Raw genomic sequence first — 20,875 nt, 5'->3', positions numbered from 1 at the left:
AACTAAAGTAAAATTAGCTAAATTTTATTGGCTTTTATTCACGACGTTCGTGACATCTTCAGCTTTCTTTCGGTTATTCGGTTTCCATAGTTTCGACTTTCGTTAACGTTAAGTTACGTTCGGTTCCGTGAGCTCACGGATCACAAACCGCAAACGTGCATAAGCTTAGTCCAAATCCAAACTCCAAACACAAAAACAGGGAGAAAAAAAGAACCTAAACAAAAACAAAAAACAGCTGCTGCTGAAGTCGGAACTGCGCTGAGTTTTGCTGTTTTGCAGAAAATAGTTTAACTACTTCAACTTTTAGAAAATCAGAATCAGGAATCGGATTTGCGGCCGGATTACATTTTTTAATTGTTGATATAGTTCATTTCAAAAAGGTTCGAAGCACTATCCTATCTCCATTCTCCACTCAAAGTCTCAAAGCAGTTTTGAAAGACCGGAAGCAAACTGCAAAGGCACCAAACAGGTAAGCTGGTTTACGACCGTATACTTTCATCGAGGACTGATCGTAGCTGTGGGTATTCTTCTGTAAATTATTTACTTTATACGTATTTTGAAACAGGTGCTGCGACTGCGACTGCTACTGCGACATCTTACCCAATTCATCGGAGACGATGGAGCCTTCGGAAATTGAATTTTTGTCTGAGAAAACGCCCGTAGAAATAATTCCAAATTTTAACCATCACGGAATTATTCATTTGATTTCGGGAAATGTGGGCCCATTCAGAGCTGGCTTGCCGGCTGTCGTACCATTGTGGCTCGGAGTAAACTTGAAACAGAGAAATAAATGCCGTATTTTATCGCCCGATTGGATGGATGTTGAGAAACTCGAAGATAAAAAAGAAGAAGAAAAGAAATCCAAGTAACGAATTTGCGTGTACATTTTGCGCCATTTCATCTGTGGCGCTAGCGCTACGAGTATGACCGCCGACGATAATAATATCGAAATTTGTCTCGAATTTGCTCAGATTTTTCACGAAAATGCCGCATGAAAATTATCTAGAAGTTACGCACTTACTGCTCGATGTAGCCGGCGATGATATTAGTCGTGCCGACGATGTACGAACTCTCGTTAAGGTTAGTGAAGCGCTGAAGATGTACACATAATATGCCTAGTCTACGCGTCATCATTTTCATCGTTGACACGTAGAAATACCGCTGCCGCAATTGCACATTGATACGTCTATGTACTAAAGAATTGCCGGTGTTCGAATTGTATGATTTTTTCGTTTGTTTTGTTATCTGATTCGCAGGATTTATGGGATATGCGAATATCGAAACTGAGGTCGTCCATCGATACGCTCGTCGGTAGCGGAGGAATACACGCGTCTTTGAATCATCTAACTCAGTTGGAAATAAATTCAGTCAGACCTCTGCTTCCTGATGCTTTGAACTTGTTGCAAGCGTTGCAAGAGGTACAGCTTCGGTGCTTATATGTACACGCGTGCCTACCTAGACCTACCTACATGTTGCGCTTTCTTACTCGAGTACTCTTTACTTATTTGATCGTTTATCATTACATTTTATATTATCGACGATGTTTCAGTGCCACGAGTCGGAAGAAGAAGAGAATACCGATTCTCAAAGCACCAGTCGTAATTCCGCCTCTATATTTAACACGACCAGTTGATGTCGGTCTCGCGTTGTTTGGTATTATTTTCGATCGGAATGATGTACGTCCGTACGCCTCGCTGCCGCCGCCGCCAACGCTACGATACTTCTTATCAAGTTTTCGTATACGCGAATTACTCGACTTTTTCATAAACAACGCGATGCGACGTGACAGAAAGAAGAGGCGAACGATCGCAAGAAACCGGAAATAAAATACAAAATACGTAATCTACGAATAACATTTATCGTTTCTCACAATAAACAGTTTTGTAATAAAAATATAGGTAAAATACAAAATGTTAATGATATTTTTTCATTTTCGATTTAAATATAGGTACTTTTAACGAAGTAATGTTAATAAAAGAGAAAACCTCGCGTATAAACAGACCACACGTGTACTACGTACGTAACACATCGTGTTATTGGGGTTTTAGTTCCTTTCCTATACTGTACGACACTATCTTATTCCAATCAATTTTCGTCCTCGTGACGGGCAATTGTCGACGCAACGTTTTGAACGTGGTCTCTGACATGGTTTGATAATTCTCCGTCAACGCCGTTTGATACTCGTTTTCCGCATCTTTAACGATCTTCATCATACTGTCCACAGCTGACACTTCATTCTACGGAAGAATCAGAATGTATTAGTATTCGTTAGCAAACGCATCGCACTTGAGATACATAGAAACTTATGTGTAGACGCTAGACACAGACGGTAATATTCGAGTACCAAAAAAATGAACTGTACGGCTACGGTAAAATTTAAAATTACCAGCCGAGTGCGACGACGTTTTTCGAAATTGAGTAACGCGTACGGCTGCATTTAACATCGTACCACGTTACTGGATCTCGAAAAGTCTTCAGGTTCGTACTTGGTACTCTTCGATTAGTGTACACCGACCACCGTAAACGGTAAACCTATTACCGGAAGCGATACCGATGCAACTTACAATAATTTCAATCGATTCTTTAATTTCTTTGGAGGTGACCAGTTGCACGTTACCATCTTCGTAGTAATGCACTTGAACTTTGAGAATGCCTTTGACGTCCACAGTACCGCCAGATATTGTGAAAATCCACTGAGACCGCCATCGTCCGTTCCTAGAAATATTAAAGAAATCGTTTTCGTTCACGTTTGCCAAATTCAAATTCGTGCGAACGAATACGCTATTCGGCTTCGCATTCGTCTTCGATTCATCAACGTACGTAATACGCGCACGTTTTCGACGCGCATAATACAAGTACGTATCTGGTGGAATTTAGGATTTTGGGTAGTTTTTCCATCGTACGAGACGAGCACCTACTTCACACTTTACCGACTTTCGAACAGTAAGAAATGGATAGTAGTACGCGCACAAACGTCGATTGCTGCGGAAAATACACACGCGCACCCCCACACAGCCCGAATACTCTGTTCAACGTGGAAAGCGGGCATTTTCATCGTAATTTCGCTTCAATATGACGCGAAAGTTTAGGCAGATTTTTCATCCGAATAGTGCCAAAATTCCACGTAGAAAACCGCCGCCGCCGCCGCCTTCGTAACCCTACAACTACGAGGTCTGTCATTATTTTCATGGCCACGAGATTACACGCGATGCAGCTACATAGTAGGTACCATTTGTTCGTATCTTACTCGGCGATTTAAAAAAAATATCGCCGGCCATCTCACTTCATTCGTGACTAAGCAAATAATTCTCGTTCCGACTAGATGAGAAATCTCAATAATGACTATCGACCAAACGAGTAAAAGATGACAGAAAAAAAAAAAAAAAACAGCAAAAATACCAATAATTTTGAGGTTGAAACTGATGATCTTCGATGCAAGCGACTAAAAGTATAGCTGAATCTTGCTTTTTCGCAAAAACGTTGCAGGTGCCGTGCTTGAAATGATTGGACGTGTACCCGTCAAGCAAAACCTCCAAGCTCGTTCGCCACGATTCTATACTTTGATCGCATTCCCATTCCTGAAAACAACGATAAACCACCTATAATAAGAGTAACACAAAAAATCTCGTCATTGCCGACTCTCCTGCCGCCGGCCCCTCCCCCCCCCCAACGCTCCCAAGCGACAGAGCCACATTCGCGCGGTCGCCTGCCTCCTATTTGACCTCGAAGTTGCTTAAACATCAACTGATTTCGCTCACCTCAAAGTCCGACGCTTCCTTACGAAGATGATCAAACTTGAAAGATTGCTTGGAACGAGGATCGTAAAATCGGTTTGAGCCTAAATCGTTGTATTCCGTTATTAGAACATACTGATCGTTGGTCAGTTTAACCGGTGTTAGCTGTTCTTTGTTATAAATGGCGCAAGCGCTACACAAACATCAAACAAAAGCGCATAGTTATTTCGCGTAAGTACCGTAAACATTTCTAAATATTCGCAATTCGCAATTTGCGATTCGCGTTGCATAAATCGAAATCGATTTCCAATCGAGTAATCGTACTTTTAATCCAACATGAAAGAGTAACTTACCCGCAAGCACCTTCTTTCAATAAAACGTCGTTATTGACCAATCCACGAACATCTGCAACAATAACACGATATTTGAAAGATTAAAAGGCGTATGGCGTATGGTGTAACAAGTGAACAGTTATCAGTACCTACCGTTGAAAACTTCGTTGAATTCGCCGGGAGGCGAGTGCAAAATGAAATCAGAAATGATTCGAACCTGAAAGAAAAGAAAACTAGTGAAAACGTAAGCTCAGTTACGATTTAGGAAGAAGTTACCTACAGGTAACCTAACCGTACGTAGGTTGGTAATTTTTATAACTCGACGTCGGTTGACACTAATCGCAAGACGGCGGTAATTTAAGGCACGAAGTGATCGAATTTATGAAATTTTGAAAAATTATCAATCAATTTCGATCATCTTCGACAATAGGTACATATCTCTTATCTCACACGGCCATTACAACCTGTCTGCCGGAGCCAATACCGATTAAAGCTACTACGGAGTACGGACAATACAAAAGCTCCTAGTAGTCCTAATCTACCAGGTTGAGTACAAGTAGGTAGGTAGGTAGGTAGGTACCGATAACGGAGCGCGACAGGGTGCCCAGAAATATCGAGTACTCCTAAAAAAGTTTTCTACTAAAATACTTGGGTTGGTCACAGTGAATGATACGATTCCACCAATCATACGCATCTATTTAACCGTTCATGCTGCCAACCTATATTTTTAATGAAAAACTTTCTTAAGGGTACTCGACATTTTTGGGCACCCTGTATGTACATACATAATACATACGTACATACGTACGAGATCGAATAGGTAATAGGTACCCCACAGAAAGCTGTTTTGTGTAGAAAATGAAGGTTGGAAACGTGAAATAGATGCGTATGATTGGTGGAATGTTATCACCTCGATCCAACATTGTTATTCACCGTGTCCAACCGAAATACTTGACACAAAACTTTTTTCGGCGGTAGGTACTCGATAATTCTGCGTTCCCTAAAAGTGGAAATACACGTAGGTATCTACACGGGTATTCTACTCGATACCTATCGTGAAATCGAGGCAACATGGCAGCGAAACCAAACTGATAACAATGAAAATATAAATACTTATGATCGAAGACACTATACCTTTTCTTGATCGGATATAGTTTCCTCGTTATCCTCCGCCATTTTCAGAACCATTGGCTGCGCAATTCTTTAAAAATGCGATACGAGTAAAGTTGAACGATTTCTACGATTCACTGCAATCGAACAACGGCGTAACACTACCTAGCAGTGAAACATACATACGCAGCACAGAATTGTTAGTCATGATCGGTAAAGAAAATTAGGTAAGTACTCGATAAACACACGATTTCGCATTACGCGAGCTCGTCATCATCGATCATCGAACACTGCCTAGTGGCTAGAAAATATCTATCTACAAACTTCAATTTGCTCGTGCCAAGTATGAATGAAGATAAGTATTCTAAAGACGAATAAAATCGAATACTTACTTACTACGAAGGTTGATGAAACGATGTTTGAGTTTGATTTGATATAAATGTATCGAGCGATACAACTTTTCCGATAATTCTTTCAGATTCTGAGACATCAAAGTACATATAAAAATTCAAACTTGGAGATTCTTCGAAAAATTCCAAGTACACTACACACAGCAAAAAAAAAAGAAAATAAAAAACTCGATGATAAAGATGAATAGAAAGGTGACTGGATCGGAAACAACTCTTTGCTCGCGTACTTGCGTCGTTCTCGTTCGCTCACGGACTCACGGCAAATTGCTCACGCCTCACGAGTAACGGTTCACTCCGTCCGGGCGTCCGCGACAACAATCCACGCACGACCGCATACCGCATACCGCATGGTCCGCGCTGTTTTTACCACGTACCCGTACGTACGGTGATCGGTGACGGTCCGTTCCAATACAAAGTTCAAGAATCGATGCCTCGAGTTAACAACTCCAACTCCCTCCAACAACTAACTGATAAAATTTTCATTTTATTTCATTTTCGTTTCATTTTACTACTTTTTAGTTTTTTTTTTCATTTCTTGCTCGTAGTTTCATAGTTTGTGTAAAGTTTAACTTGTGCCTGTTTCGATTTTGTAATAATCAGCGCGGAAGTTGAATCGTGGTTATCGAATTTTGGTTTTAGTACCTTAAAAAACAGTAACAATTTTCGAATCTGATACAATCTTTATGATCTATTGACGTAAAGCGAAAAAGCCAGACCAAAGAATATGGAAATCGAACTGGTAGTTCTTTCAAGAACTGGCTTTGAAGTGTAAGACTTGACGATACATAGTTCATACTTGATAAGTTCCAACTTTTTCTGCTTCAATTATACTAGTGCAACTACAAAGAAGGATAATAATTCTACTGCGCTTTACGCTTTAAATTTTATTGTATTTGATTTGTTGCTTTTTCTTTGCGTGTTTTTTGTTTTCTTGTCCTTTTTTTTTTTTTTTTTTTTTTTGTAACGATTGCATACTATGATTTTTTCGTTCGTTATCTGTGGTGAAATTTTGAAAACGAATAGTGACCACTTCATTGGGAATACCTTCGGACTGAACTGAACGGTATCAGATTGACTCACTATCTTTACTCATTTGAGGTCAGGTAAGCGTAATTTTGAAATATTATATTGTTTTCTCCTAGTACCTAGCTGTGCCTTTCATATTCCTTTTTTCAGACCTCCGCACAGGTCTGATCGCAAATTTTCGAATACTACCGAAGTGAAGTCGACTCTATTTCGAAGAACAATTTATCGCATTACGTAGAGGCCTCTTGTTTTCGTTAAAGTTTTCTTTTTCAAATGACGACGGATTCTCGCAATCGACTCGACGTCGTAAAGATTCGAATTTGGAAATTCGAAAGAAAACCGAACTTGCGCGGATATCGCTCCACTCTCTTTCGACATTTTTTAAAATTTGAAATAATGAAATTTCGGTTTTTCTTTTTTCGTTGCGAGTTGGAACGATACTACGATAGTACCTATTTCGGGCAAAACAACCATATACTCGTACGTATAACTTACCTACTCGTATGTATACATACGTGCATTATAAACGACTCCTGCAGTCGACGAGGCGAAAGCAAAAATTTATTTTTCAATTAATTATTCGCGTGTTTCTACTCGTAAATTGTGGGTGGAATGCCGAAGGGGCACTTGACTGATACGTATTGGCTTGAGATAACTCGCGTATCAAGCATCAACACGTGGATTGAGCGGTTCTCGGTGAGGCACGTGTCCACGTGAGTCGTGAACCAATTGAAAACAGCTCCGGGCTTGTTCTACATCTACACACACGTGCGAGTGCGAGTGCGAGTGCGAGTGCGATTTGAATACAGGAGTGACTAGTGAGGAGTCCCTTGTGAAAATACCTACTCGTACTCGTATTCATATTCATCGTCGGAAATGATTGATTTCGTCATTTTAGTAGATTTCTTGAGAATTTTTTGCAGTCGACACGATGCCAACGTTAGGCAATTCTTTTCTATAATTAATAAAGTTTCACATTCGAAAGGATGAATGCAGAATCGTAAATGGTCGTTTTCACAGAGTATAGGTACTAAATGCCGGAATTAAACAAAATTGAAAAAAAAAAACTACGATTATACGAGAATAACGTCGAAATAATGAGCACCTTTTTCCTTTTTTTTTTTTTTTTTTTTTTTTTTTTGCAAAGCTACAAAAATGCGGAAAAAGGTTCCGCTCTCTTGAAAATTCATTCCCCGTTGAATTACCTACGGCCGTTTTTACAACGGACCCGTCTCAATTCTTCAACGACGAGGTGTTAATTGACTGAAGGCCCTCTGGCCCTTTCCTCCTTCGGAAACTTTCAGCTTTAGATTTTGGCTTTTCAATTTACGCAGCTTTGTAACGGCTATAGTTTTAAGCTTTTAAAATCAAAATCTACTTACTTTCGGCTTACAACTCACTTTTTCATGTTTTCTACTTGTCTCGTATTCACACCCGATACGTTCACGCGTCTTTATTCACACCTTTGTTTCTTTAAACGCGATGCGCAGGAATTGAAGTACGTACATTAATTTGTAAATTGGTTTACTTACCTATGGCTATACCTTACCTACTCGTAGTACCTACACCTAGCACCTACCAACAAAAATAGCTAAAGCCGAAAAATGACACGTTTCTTGATCATATTGCTTAGCTTTTGCTAGCTTTAGGCTTCCAAAGCTTTGAACTTTCACACCTTTTGATCGAAAAGCGCTAGAGCTTTGGGGAAAAAACGAGGTTGTAGAGGAGAAAGAGTAGATCATTTTTCATATCTCAAACACCTATGTGCTCGATCAAATTTTCGATTTATCAAAGTTCAAAGTTTCGAGGTTGCAATTTTTTTACATTTAAATTATAATAAATCGAACATTTGATCGAGCACTTAGGTGTTTGAAACATGAAAAATAATCTACTCTTTCTCTTCTACAAGCTGGTTTTTAATTCAAATCTGTAGCATTAACCATTCAAAAATTATTCGAGAAAAACTCAGAAATCGGGCAATCTCCTATAAGACAATGAAGCCGCAATCGCCCCCAGCTGTGACGTCAGAAAAGCAGTGCTCTGGCCTTCTTGTATAGGAGCCAGGAGGTGTTGGCAGAGCGAGGGAAGTAATTAGAAATCGTCGAAAATCACTTTATTTGACTATAGTCGAAGAACATATTTTATCCAAACGTGGGAAGAAAACGCGCATTTGATCAGTTGATCACTCGAGCGACTAGCGAGAGTGAATAAAGTAGTGTTTTATTCTACTAGTAGGATAAAATGATTTTTTGTATGTTTGCAAGATTATAGGTTTTCCTGTAGGGTGTTTTTTCTTTGCAATTCGATTAGAAGCAGTTTTATGTTCCACAAATGGATTTTCCATTTTTGTACTCGTAATACATCCTCGTGTGTTGCTTCGATTGCATGATACATAGACATACATCATACAATATGTATGTACGAGTAGGTACTTATGTAAACTAGATATGTGCGATATATTGGTACGAATGGTTGATTTTTTTTTATTAAAAAGTACCGATAATACCGAGTATACATATGTACCTTTAGTATGTACTCTCGTACGAGTACGTCTATGTATGTAATGTGCCATTTACTCGTAGACCGTAGACAGATCAGGCTGGCGTACGAGTATTTCGAGTTGGTGTTTGCGTGTGTTTGTTTTAATAATGACTGAATCTCGGATCTCCGATGACTTATGAAAGCCACCAGAATGCAGAATGTACGCTCGCGCGTAAGGAACGTATGTGCCTCACTGCCTCTACCTGCGTACGAGTAAAAAAAATTTACATTAAAAATATGTAATTACCATACAATGCTTTCACCAACTGAACGAAACGCAGTATAAAACTAAAAGTAAAGTACATTAGACATACGCCGTAGTACGAGTAGGTAGTAGGTACTAGGTACATGCGAGTAGACATACACAATACACAATACTCAGTAAACAGTACACAGTACAACAGTACACAAACACGTAGACGATGTAGTGTATGTACTCGTAATAAGGTACCTAGACCTACTACCTAGCACCTATACTGAATTCTTCAGCGAGTAGTTGATAATTTAGGAATACCTGCATTCCTACAAGTAATAGTACATATTAAACGTTTCTTTTTCTCTGTCTACTGCGACGAGTAATACTCGTACGAGTATTGTGACAAGTATCGAAAAATGTTGAGAAGCTGGTATAAAAATAAATTTGTAAATTATAAGGTATACGTATAAAAATCGTATCGAGAACAGTGTGTAACGCGAAACGTTACATACGTCGCCGACGCCGACACCGACGCGACATACGAGTAGGTATAACAGTGGAGTGAAAATCGCGAACGCTATTCCTTTCCGGCTTTCCCGCTTTCCCCCCTCTGGCTAATCGCTGCAGGCAGGAAATACCCGCTGTAGGTTTTGTTTTAGCCCTTCGATTAGGGAAGACACTCGTAGCGCGGCGCGGCGTAGCTTTACAGACTCGCAGAAACATCCATTCTGGACTCGTTTGCTGATTTGTGCGACTGTGCCAGAGAGAGTAACAATCGAACAGACCTGAATAAACCTCACTTTCGGTCTTGAAATACGAGTACCTACTACCTACTACCTACATTTACGAGTATGTAGTGATGTTAGACGACGATGTATGTACTAAACAAGGCAGGTGCCCCAGGTGACATTCGCCGATTTCAACGATTCTCGCATCATTGGATAGAGGACATCGAACGTAGCCTAACCCTAATTTTTCAGCTGCTGAAGTTGATACTGGTATTTCAGCCTTCCTCCGAGGCGATTTGTCGGTTTTCACATTGCAATTTTGAAAAAATCGAAAAATTGCCCTGGAATGGCTGGAATGCTGAAATGTCAACTTCAGCAGCTGAAAACTTCACCGTGGGCTATAGTCTCATCGTACGTATTGAAATGCCCAAATGAAATGGGAGGTTTCGGTATGCGACCTGCGCCGACTATTTTTGGCCAATTTTTCAAAATTGCCGCGTGAAAATCGAAAAATCACCCTGGAAGGCTGAAATACATAGGTATCAACTTCAGCAGCTGAAAATTTTGTGGTTGATTATGTTCGATGTCCTCTATCCAATGGTGCGTTGGTGCGAGAAGCGAGAATCATTGAAATCGGTGCATGTCACCTGGGGCACCTCCCTTGTAAGTAGGGGTAGGTGGAGGTACATATTACGAGTATCGTATACGCGTACCATATACGAGTAAGGTACTATTTACCTAGATAATTTTCAACATTTTTGAAATTTACGGCGTGTTGATGCCGTTGATGTTGATCCTGGTTAGTGGTTTCTCAGCTGCATTTGCCCAATTGCCAACAGCTCACGTATAGATACCGGATACGATTACATACCGCCGCCGCGCCGGTACGCACTAAATTGCTCGAAATTGCTTGAAAATGCTTGGAGATGAAGGGGAGGGGGTGGGGGGGTGGAACTATTTTTTGCCTCCAACTCCGATCATTCTCACCTCACTCGATCAGTAGATATACTCGTCTCTGGAAGGTACCTACCTAGTACCTACTACCTAGTCCGATACGTTTAGAAAACCATATATCAATCGTGTCGTGTCGTCTTCTGCGCTTAATTTTCGACAATCATTATTTATTTGTTTCAATTTCGCGCGCGTATACGGGTGTTTTTTTTTCGCAGCTGTACGAAATACGATTGACTGATGGAGAAGCAATCATTTATCATACTTTCCATTTTTTCGACCATTTCAATACTGAGAAAAAGATACTAATTTGCGCAGTGCGCACCCTGTATTAGCCGTGGCCGAAGGGAACTTACCTACCTGTACCTACCTATCTAGTGAGTAGTTGGTACTGGGCTACTTTGGCTTACTTATATGTACACTGTACAGTTATACAAAATACTGTGGTCATTTTTTTTTTGGTAGGATGGAAGGAAAGAAAGAAAGAAAGAAAGAAAGAAAGAAAATTTTCATTTACGTTGATTTAAATTCTTCAACTAAGGTCTAAAGCTGAACTAGGCATCGGCACTACGCAGACGCACTGAATGAGTAAAGCTGTAGTAGAATGTCAAATTGTCAAAATTTTGAAAACCTGAAAAGAAACTCGGCGATAGGGCGTTCAATAGGCAGACAGGCGGTCATCAGCGAAGGAATAGCTGATGGCTTGCGCTTGTTCTTTTTACAGCCGAGCCGAGCCGAGCTGTAACAGCGGCATCAATTTTACGAGTAGGGTGACGTAAGTTTTTTTTATCGTCGTTTCATTTCAAGGGCATTGAGCGTACGAGGTGAAGTCTTTGATAAGCGGATATTATTACATAAATTTATCTGCAAGTCTGCGTACCGCGTACGTGTGTAGCGTGTACTGAGTAGTGTGTAGCGTGTAGTGTGTAGCCCTTATGCCCTACTGTGTGTGTACTGTGTACTATGTGTATTTACGACGAGGTCTTGTCTTTTCGTATTCGTATGCCTTTTTTGCAATAGCCTTACTCGTATACGACTGCACTGGCGAGCTAGGTTTTTTTCAAACCCAACAATAAAACCAGCTGATTTTTAGGTACGAGTACGAATTGAAAAAGAATCGAAATTTCGAGTGATTTTATTGTTTTGGTGAAAACCCCCGGCGATCTATCCATTACTCGTACCTGCGGTCGTCTCGCATTGAATTTTCATTTTTTTTTAAAGCCCTCGGCTGAGCCACTGACTTCACTGATTTCGGTGATAGGGAGGGAGAGGGAGAGGGAGCGTAATATGTTACCCGTGAAGAGTAGGCGCTAGGCGAGAGAGAAAGAAAATAGGTACGTTGACCTTCACGGGAGACTGCAAATTGCAATTTAATAAAGCGTCCCGTTTGTGTAGCTAGCTGTAGGTAATACGTTACTTAGGTAGAGGTACCTATTTTTGTAATTTGTATTCGTAATGTACATGTATGTAGATTGTATAAGGTAGATGTACTCGTACTCGTACCTCTGCCTACAGCTACATAACGAATTCTCGTATGTACGAGTGTACTGTACATACATAGTACATACGTTGCTGTGTGTGTGTAGGTAGTACATACTCGTAGGTACTGTGTACTGTAGTGTTGCGCGTCTCCGTATGGTATGCGAATGCGAATGCGACTTTTCGACTAACGTACTCGTACACGTACAATTACGTTTACGCACCACATACTTATCTGAGTAACATTTTGCAGGTTCGATTACGTCGTGCTGTGCTTGCCGCATCCGCATCCGCATCCGGCCCATCTGCCCAATCTGCCCAATTTGTCGGATCGCCGCCGCCGCCTCCGCCGGTTATCCACATCGTCGACATCATCGACATGGGTCCGCATGGTGACAAAGAGTTTTTAGACGACGAAAACGACGCTGACGCTACTACTCGTAGTCGTACAGATACGAGCAGCGATAAACTGCAGATGAATGGTTCGTGTACTCAACGTGTTAAATATCGTGAGTATGATAATACGAGATACGTAGTACGTACTAAGCTACGTACGCAGGTACGTAGTTCGTAGTACATAGTATGTACTCGTACTCTCGTACGAGTACATGTTGTACATGCGAGTCCGAATAGTAGTATGGTTACGCCTTACGTTACTTACACCACCACGCCGCGCCGCTCGCTGCATCCAATGTCCGCCATTCGGTTCGTTCGATCAAATATGTATCAATGTCTATTGTCTTTGCTGCGCGCTGCGTGATGGGTAGGTGGTAGGCCAAGCATTTACTTATATACGAGTCATAAGTTTCAGCACCTAACCTACGAGTAGAACCTGTTTTCATTGATCAAATAAAGTCAAACTTGGGAAATGGGCTTTTCTCGCGAGGTATATTTGACCCGTGGAGTGTTGGGAGGGTCAAAGTTGAAAATTACAAAAAGGTTATTTTTTTGGGGGAAGCATGCCTAATTTGGCCCCAAATAGATGAGAAGGGTCCAAAATCATACCATCGGCGAGTACCGCCATTTTATTCGACATATCTAAATTTAGGATTCCTAGGTCAGCCCCATCCCATTCGAGGTGGAAAAAACCTTATTTTAGTCCTATTTTATCCGATTTTCGACCCCACCCACCCCTAAAATTGACCTAGGGAGCCTCAATGTACAGCATACAATGAGATGGTGCCATTTCGGTGTTTTTTTTTTTTTTTTTCTAATTTCAACCTTCCAACCATATCTGACCTCTCTCCAAAGTCAAAAAATAGGTACGCGCGGCGAGGTGGCATATCCCCGCGCGTACCGATCGACAGCATCTCGTCACCCTAATATGTAAAATATCTAACTCCATTTTTGTAAATTGTTCAGGAAATGCGAAAAACAGCATTATCAACTATTGATGGGTGTTACATAGTTAAGGTTATTTATTATAGTAAAAAAAAAATTCTGGTAAAAAAGTTTTTCACTTGACACCTTTTAAGCCACTTTGAGTGGAGTTAGATAGTTTTCTCGAATTCAAACGTGGATGGTACACCAATGAATTCACCTGAAGTAATTTTCAACATCGGAAGTTCCATACGAAGTGTTCACCTTTCAAATGGTGTTCATAACTTATTTTTATGTAACGTAAAAATGAAACAGTTTCACGTAGCTAAATAAACAGTGCGTTATCCTTTAGTGGAGTTAGATAATTTTCCTGACTTCGAACGCGAATTGTGCACCAATGAATTCGCCTAAAGTAGTTTTTAAGGTCGGAAGTTCCATAAATGAAGTGTTCACCATTCAGATGGTGTTCATAACTCATTTTTGAAAAAAAAATGGAGTTAGATACTTTACGTATTAGGGTGACGATCTTCAAATTCATTCGCAATTGAAAAAAAAAATCAAAAAACATTAAAGTAATTTTGAATCATTTAAATTTTGCTCGAAAGTTCATTACTTAATCGTTTTCAAAAAAAAAAAAAATTAAATTACATTTTTTGTAAAAAATCAACTCGTGAAAAATACGTAGAAATCGAAATGAAAAATTTGAAAAAAAATTTCTGCCCGAGGTCTCAATTGATCTGCATACGTACCGCACTATAATCCAATGTCAACGTCGTAAAAGAACGACTTTGCACAAAAATACTCGCGCTAGCAAAATTTTAAAACTTTGGAAACCCCTGAAATGGTTTTTTAAAAAGCGCAAGTGGTATTAAAAGAAGCAGGAATCGGAAAAGCGCATCTGGTCAAAAAAATTGAAAATAATAAAGGTAAAATCGCGAGTGAAAATCACCGATTCTATGTGTGACCTCCGTGGAGAGTACATTGCGCTTAAACTTACCGTGCAAAGTGAAAGATTTCTTTAGTACAAAGTATGTATGTATTTCGTACATTTGTATTTATGTCACATGGGAACTATCGAAAGTTCGTCAACCCCCTCCCCCTCCCCCTCCTACAAAAAAGTGTGAACTTTATTGGAAACCTATTTTTTTTTTTTTTTTTTTTTGTTAACAAAAAGGGGTAGTGAGAAAAAAAGGTCGCGAAAAGTCGCGATTTTCGAATATCTAATTTTGGTAGACAGTAGACACCCCGGCTGAGGGATTAATTTCGCGGAAATGCGGAATCCTATGTAGGTAGAGGTACTCGTACTATCGGCTGCAAACATACTGGGTGCGCAGAAATAGGCATACTTATTACAATTTACATACAAATACATATATACCATCGGGTGCCCGGAGTACCCTGAAAAAAGTATTTTGCCAAACATTTCGGTTGGTCATGGTCGCTATGAATGATACTCGTCTCGTACGAGTAGGCAATAATGATAGCTCGTGATTGGTTGTTGGACTGCCGTCAGGTGAGGTTATAACATTCCACCAATCATACGAGCATGTACATATATTGTACGATACCTTTGTCCTTTACCTATGCATCTATTTCACCGTTCACCGTTCGGCGTTCGGCGTTCACGTTGCCAACTTATTAGCTTACAATTAGTCAAATAGCGGGAAAAATGAGTGAACCCAGACATAATTGGGATCAAAGGTTTTTTTTGCGGATATTGTCTAGGATGGTGTGGTGAACAACATACTAAAATCCCCCGCCCCTACCCCTAGAGCTAATTCCCCCACAGTGGATCAAAGCCCCCCAAAATCAGTTTTTTTTCTCAAAAAATTCTGAAATGTCAACTTTTGAGTAAAATGAGCACCGATTATTCAATCTCCTCTCAAATACCTATCAAATGAGCTATCAACTAACTCCCAAGCCCCGAGGGGGGGGGGGTGGCGCTACGACCCCTCAAAGTGATGTGATTTCAATAAGTTCACATTTCATGACTTTGGAACTTGGAACCTGTTCTAATCGATCAAATAAAGTCAAACTTGGGGAATGAGATTCTTTTGGGACATAAAGTCGACCACTAGGGTGGGTAGGGTCAAATTCGAAAATTACAGAAAGGTCATTTTTTTTGAGGGGCACAATATGGCCCCAAATGGATGAAAATGGTCCAAAATTGTATCATTGGTCAGTACTCCTATTGTGATCAACATATCCAAATTTTAGCTTCCTAGGTCATCCCCACTTCTTTTAAGGAGGAAAAACCGAAAATAGGGGTAAAATGAGGGGGTTTCCACCTTAATTCCGCCTTAAATGGGGCGGGGATGACCTAGGAAGCTCAAATTTGGATATGTTGATCACAATGGGAGTACTGACCAATGATATAATTTTGGACTATTTTCATCCATTTGGGACCATATTATGCCCCTCCAAAAAAATGACCATTCCGTAATTTTCGAATTTGACCCTCCCCACCCTAGGGGTCGACTTTATGTCCCAAAAGAATCTCATTCCCCAACTTTGACTTTATTTGATCGATTAGAACAGGTTCCAAGTCCCAAAGTCATGAAATGTGAATTTATTGAAATCACATCACTGAGGGGTCGTAGCGCCACCCCCTTGGGGCTAAGGAGTTGGTTGATAGCTCATTTGATAGTTATTAGAGAGGAGATTAGATCAGTGCTCATTTTACTCAAAAGTTGACATTTCAGAATTTTTTGACAAAAAACTGATTTTGGGGGGCTTTGATCCACTGGGGGGGGGTAGCTCGAGGGTCAGGGGCGGGGGCTTTTAGTATGTTGTTCACCACACCATCCTAGACAATATTCACCAAAAAAACCTTTGATCCCAATTATGTCCGGGTCAAATTGCATTTTGCCTAGGCTATATAGGTAATTAGGTACTGTATTTTTAATGTATTTGAAAAAAAAAACTTTCTTCGAGGCATTCGATATTTTTGCGCACCCTGTACCTATTCGGTGTAGATAGAGATACATGTAAGGTATGTGCTTGGAGCAGTGTTTGCGGGGGATGGGGATGGCTGCACGCTGCACAAATATGCGTACCAAGGAACGAACGATCGAACGATCGAACGTGTTTTAAATTTGTTCACCTTAAAGAACACTTTATTACTTCCGATTCGCTTTATTCCGACTAAATAATATGTGTACTTCTACGTCAAAAGGGCCCATTTGGTCGGTGCCTAGAAGGGTGTAGATTTTATTTTTCAAAAATCGGTACAATCTTCCAAAGTTCTCCAATTGATTTAAATGGCGCGCGAACGTGAAGCTTTCATGGACAGCTTCACACTCAAACACTGTTGGAATCCACCGGAGAACATTGGAAGCTTATTTTGATTTTTGAAAAATAAAATCTATACCCTTCTCGGCACCGACCGAACGGGCCCTTTTGATGTGGAAGTACACATATGTAGCGAGTACCTCTACCTACTACGTACGTATAGGTAACGTACTGAGTAGTGAGTCTCGTCGACGTCGACGTCGACTTCGGCGAACTGGTTCTTTATTTTTTGCTGGTTGCGTATTGTTGTCAGTGATTACTGATTATAATACGAGTATACTGATTAGCGCCTACTTCGTAGGTACGCATACGAGTAAGTATTGCACACGCGAGTGCGAGTACGGCTACGTAGGTTAGGTACTCGTATGTTGGTGGTAGTGGAGTAGGTACGAGTACCTACTACCTACTACCTACCTACCTACCTACCTACCTACCTATATATTGTTGTTTGTAGGTTGGTTTGCTTCGTATTAAGGTTAAGTAATACGTGTAAGTTCTAATCATTTTCGTCAGTTAATTAATAATTATCGAACGTAGGTGTAACCTATAGCCGTAGCCGTAGCCGTAGCTACTTAATTAGGTACATACATACATACATACATACATACATACCAATTTTGCAACTTGCAAAACTTGCATTTACCAAAGTCGATAGTGAGCAGGTAGGTAATTGGATTTACAATGTGTAGGTGTAGATGAAGGTGTAGGCTTAGGTAAACCTACCTACGACTACGAGTACATACAGCGGGGTGCACAGAAACACAGAAATATCGAATACCTACGAGTATCTCTACTACATGTACGAGTGTCGAGTACGGTATCGGTACATTTCTGCCCTTAAGAAAGTTTTTGGTTGAAAATGTAGTACATCGGCAACGCGAAATACATTCTTACATACTCGTAGTAGCGTGCAAATTACTCGTATATTTTGGTATACAACGCCAACAGCAAAATCGCAACATTAGGTACCTACACTGTTTTTAAATACGAGTGTCGAGTATGTACATTGTACATACCTATTACCTACCTCACTACGACAATACCGCGGCTAACAATTTTGCAAAAATACGTATTATGTACGAGTATTTCGCCTTTCGGGTGAAAGCCCTATTCTTCAAGAAAATTTTAATGTGTCTGAATCTACAGAAACAAAAAAAAAAAAAAAAAAAAACTTTCTGAAAGATCGCTGAAATAAACGTGAGAAAATGTTTGGTCTTTTAGTGCTAGCAGACATCCGATGACGGTAATCTGAAACGAAATTGAATTCTCTACAACTTCGTGTAAGTAGTATGGTTCGTGAAATACTTGCAGGACGCTCAGTTTCAAAATTGTGCGCGATGGCGCGGGCGCGGGCGTAATGAAAAGTTGCGGCGATGTTTTCAACATTTACGTAATTAGTCCAACTTCAAAGGCGTACAGTTTTGAAACTGAGCGTGCTGCAAGAATTTCATGTACATTACACAAACACATAGGTACCATGGTATACCTACAGGAAACTGTAGGGAATTTAATTCTCTTTCAGAGTAGGTATGTACTACGGTTTTCAGTCGTTTTTTGGTGCAACCGCGTGGAGGGGGGAGGGGTGGGGGGGGGTGAATGGTAAAACCTGCCGAGTGTGATTACTCATTTCCCATTGCCAACGTTATTGTCAGAAATTTAGGAAGCCGTTTATTGCTATGCAGTGCTATGTCTAATGCCTATCTAGGCGAGATATCTACATTTATGTATACTTACGTACAGTGTGGACTGTGGAGTGGACAAAAATATCGTGAACCCCGAAGAAAGTTTTTTATTGAAAATATACGCGTAGGTTGGAAACGCGAAATAGATGCGCATGATTGGTGGAATTTTATCACCTCAGTCTAACGACCTGTCGTACGTAAACGTATATGTACTATCATTCTACTGGTATCATTCACTGTGATCAATCGAAACATTTTGGCAGAAAACTTTTTTAGGATTGCAGGGTTTGACGATATTTCTGTCCACCCTGTATACCTTGTATGTACGTCTGGTCTGTCGCCGCACTCGCGTGTTCATCTACAATCCACGAGGCACGAGTACAATGTGCAGAGCTGCAGACTGCAGACTGCAAACTGCAGATACGATAACGTCGAGTCGTCGAATTCAAATCAATGGGCCTACGTGTACCATACTCGTACGTTTATTGCCGATTTGACGATTTGTCGTGTTGGTAAAACCTTATTACGTACTTACGAGTATAAGTATATTATGTATAGTTATTGGACTCGTGTGCTTCCAACTTGAGCTGTTGGGCGAAAATTCTCACCTGCTACGAGTATGCTCGAAATTTCTCGCAGACCTTGTAATATACCTACAGCTACGTAAACGTACACCTCTCCTCTACGCACCTTCAACTTCCTTCCTACTTATTTACTTACTTACTTACTTACTTACTTACGCGTATTTTACCTCGTACCAGTCGTACCTACTGGCTATTTTGCTACTTTGAATGGAATTTTTCTACGTCGCAGCTCGTATTTTAGGTGCTCAAAAATGCGTTAATTTGGATAAGTTTTCTGAAATTGGGGAATGGATGAACAATCGAGCTGAGTTTTACCCTATTGTGATAAGTAAGTTGACCTTGTATTTAATGGGGTTTTGGGTGTTACGCCAGGTTTGGGGTAGCTTGTTTCGGTGCGGTGCGGCATTTTTCGCCTCGGTTACATCGTTAAATACACATATACAAATACATACCTACCTAATACCTCTAGCATTTCATTTACGTACATTTTTACTCGTACACGGTACATGACCATTTCCTACATCTCGTACGCGTATACTCGTACGTTCTCGTACGTCTACGACTCTACGTACGAGTACTCTGTACACTGTGCAGTGTGCAGTGTACAGGGTGTCCTGTCCGTGACCATTTGTCCGACAGTACAGGTAAAGGGGTTTTGATTTTGATACGTTTTGATAAGTACGTACGAGTAGGTAAACCAAAATGGGAAAAACATTTTCCCATAGTCGATAAATGAACAACGATCGAAAAAGATAAAATATAGGTAATTATGTACTCGTAGATACGGGTACGTTTGAGAGTGTTTCGTTGAATTTTTCTCACGGTTATTGGTTATTCAATTATTTTACAATTTTCAAGCGGCGAATTTTCTCTCCTTTCTGATATACTCGTAGTCGTATCTACATACATACATATTATGTATGTAGATACTCGTAAAATCTAATTCAAAATGCCTTATTGTTGGACAGGGCGAGTATCTCGATACTCTAATTTCAACACCTCGTAACCCCTTTACAAAGTCAATACCGCAACTCGAACAATTGTTTCATTTCATTATTCATTCGTCGTCGTCACTCTCACTACACGTACTCGTACACCTAATGATTACGATACGACTTTTGTCATCTTTCTTTTCTTAAGGTATCTACTCGTATGTGTACCTTATGTACCTAGTGTACAATTCGTATAACTTTGCGTCGCGTCGTCTCATTTTCGCGTTTCCATTTCATTTATCGTATCATTACTTCGTTAGTCATTACCTCATTATTATCTCACTATCTCATTACATATTATTCTTCGTACCTACGTGTACGTACTTACTCGTAGATATACTCGTACCTACGTACTTGTACTCGTCTCGTCTCGTATTTCACTCGTCACTTGATCAGTGATGAGCTGAGCAGTGAGCACCAAGGGGCTTGGGGCTTCAGCTTCACAGCTTCACCCTACGGACCGCAAAGCGCAAAGCGCAAAACGGTCCCTCTGCCAGCC

General features: G+C 40.4%; 3 protein-coding genes across 12 annotated transcripts in view; 2 read left to right on the top strand and 1 right to left on the bottom strand.

The window, feature by feature from the left end:
• Positions 1-217: 217 nt before the first annotated feature.
• Positions 218-1,922, top strand: Psf2 (DNA replication complex GINS protein PSF2-like protein). Its single transcript, XM_065354620.1, has 5 exons — positions 218-469; positions 566-865; positions 972-1,080; positions 1,257-1,418; positions 1,550-1,922. The coding sequence occupies exons 2-5, from the start codon at positions 618-620 to the stop codon at positions 1,631-1,633; spliced, it is 603 nt and encodes a 200-aa protein (XP_065210692.1). The 5' UTR covers positions 218-469; positions 566-617; the 3' UTR covers positions 1,634-1,922.
• Positions 1,840-5,749, bottom strand: cpa (F-actin-capping protein subunit alpha). 3 transcript variants are annotated; one of them, XM_065354619.1, is made up of 8 exons: positions 5,569-5,749; positions 5,201-5,354; positions 4,220-4,283; positions 4,088-4,139; positions 3,759-3,927; positions 3,400-3,578; positions 2,565-2,715; positions 1,840-2,237 (listed from the first exon to the last, which is right to left on the bottom strand). In XM_065354619.1, the coding sequence occupies exons 2-8, from the start codon at positions 5,252-5,254 to the stop codon at positions 2,034-2,036; spliced, it is 873 nt and encodes a 290-aa protein (XP_065210691.1). In that variant the 5' UTR covers positions 5,255-5,354; positions 5,569-5,749; the 3' UTR covers positions 1,840-2,033. The 3 variants fall into 3 exon arrangements, with proteins under 3 accessions (XP_065210691.1, XP_065210689.1, XP_065210690.1); XM_065354617.1 differs by having other exon boundaries at positions 5,201-5,341; XM_065354618.1 differs by having other exon boundaries at positions 5,201-5,341; positions 5,573-5,749.
• A 316-nt stretch (positions 5,750-6,065) lies between these two features.
• Positions 6,066-20,875, top strand: part of fbl (pantothenate kinase 3 fbl) — a 34,928-nt gene continuing 20,118 nt past the window's right edge. Inside the window, exons 1-4 of one of the 8 annotated variants that reach the window (XM_065354609.1) lie at positions 6,070-6,689; positions 11,247-11,405; positions 12,761-13,016; positions 19,626-19,712. In XM_065354609.1, coding sequence (XP_065210681.1) covers positions 12,887-13,016; positions 19,626-19,712 — 217 coding nt within the window. In that variant the 5' untranslated portion in view covers positions 6,070-6,689; positions 11,247-11,405; positions 12,761-12,886. Of the gene's footprint in view, positions 6,690-11,246; positions 11,406-12,760; positions 13,017-19,625; positions 19,713-20,875 lie in introns of all 8 variants that reach the window. The other 7 variants (XR_010557485.1, XM_065354615.1, XM_065354610.1 and 4 more) reach the window with 7 other exon arrangements.

Source organism: Planococcus citri, chromosome 3 (assembly GCF_950023065.1).
Source record: "Planococcus citri chromosome 3, ihPlaCitr1.1, whole genome shotgun sequence".
In the NCBI taxonomy this organism is placed as follows: Eukaryota; Metazoa; Arthropoda; class Insecta; order Hemiptera; family Pseudococcidae; genus Planococcus; species Planococcus citri.
The sequence above is the reverse complement of the archived record's forward strand: the minus strand, read 5'-3'. Positions and strand labels throughout refer to the sequence as shown.

Excerpts from the sequence above, each read along its gene's own strand:
- Psf2 (XM_065354620.1), top strand. The coding sequence starts at position 618 with ATGGAGCCTTCGGAAATTGAATTTTTGTCTGAGAAAACGCCCGTAGAA. Across the intron at positions 1,081-1,256 it reads ATGTACGAACTCTCGTTAAG|GATTTATGGGATATGCGAAT; the intron begins GTTAGTGAAGCG and ends TCTGATTCGCAG. Across the intron at positions 1,419-1,549 it reads TGTTGCAAGCGTTGCAAGAG|TGCCACGAGTCGGAAGAAGA; the intron begins GTACAGCTTCGG and ends ACGATGTTTCAG.
- cpa (XM_065354619.1), bottom strand. The coding sequence starts at position 5,254 with ATGGTTCTGAAAATGGCGGAGGATAACGAGGAAACTATATCCGATCAA. Across the intron at positions 4,140-4,219 it reads ATTCAACGAAGTTTTCAACG|ATGTTCGTGGATTGGTCAAT; the intron begins GTAGGTACTGAT and ends TTATTGTTGCAG. Across the intron at positions 3,579-3,758 it reads AGGAAGCGTCGGACTTTGAG|GAATGGGAATGCGATCAAAG; the intron begins GTGAGCGAAATC and ends CGTTGTTTTCAG.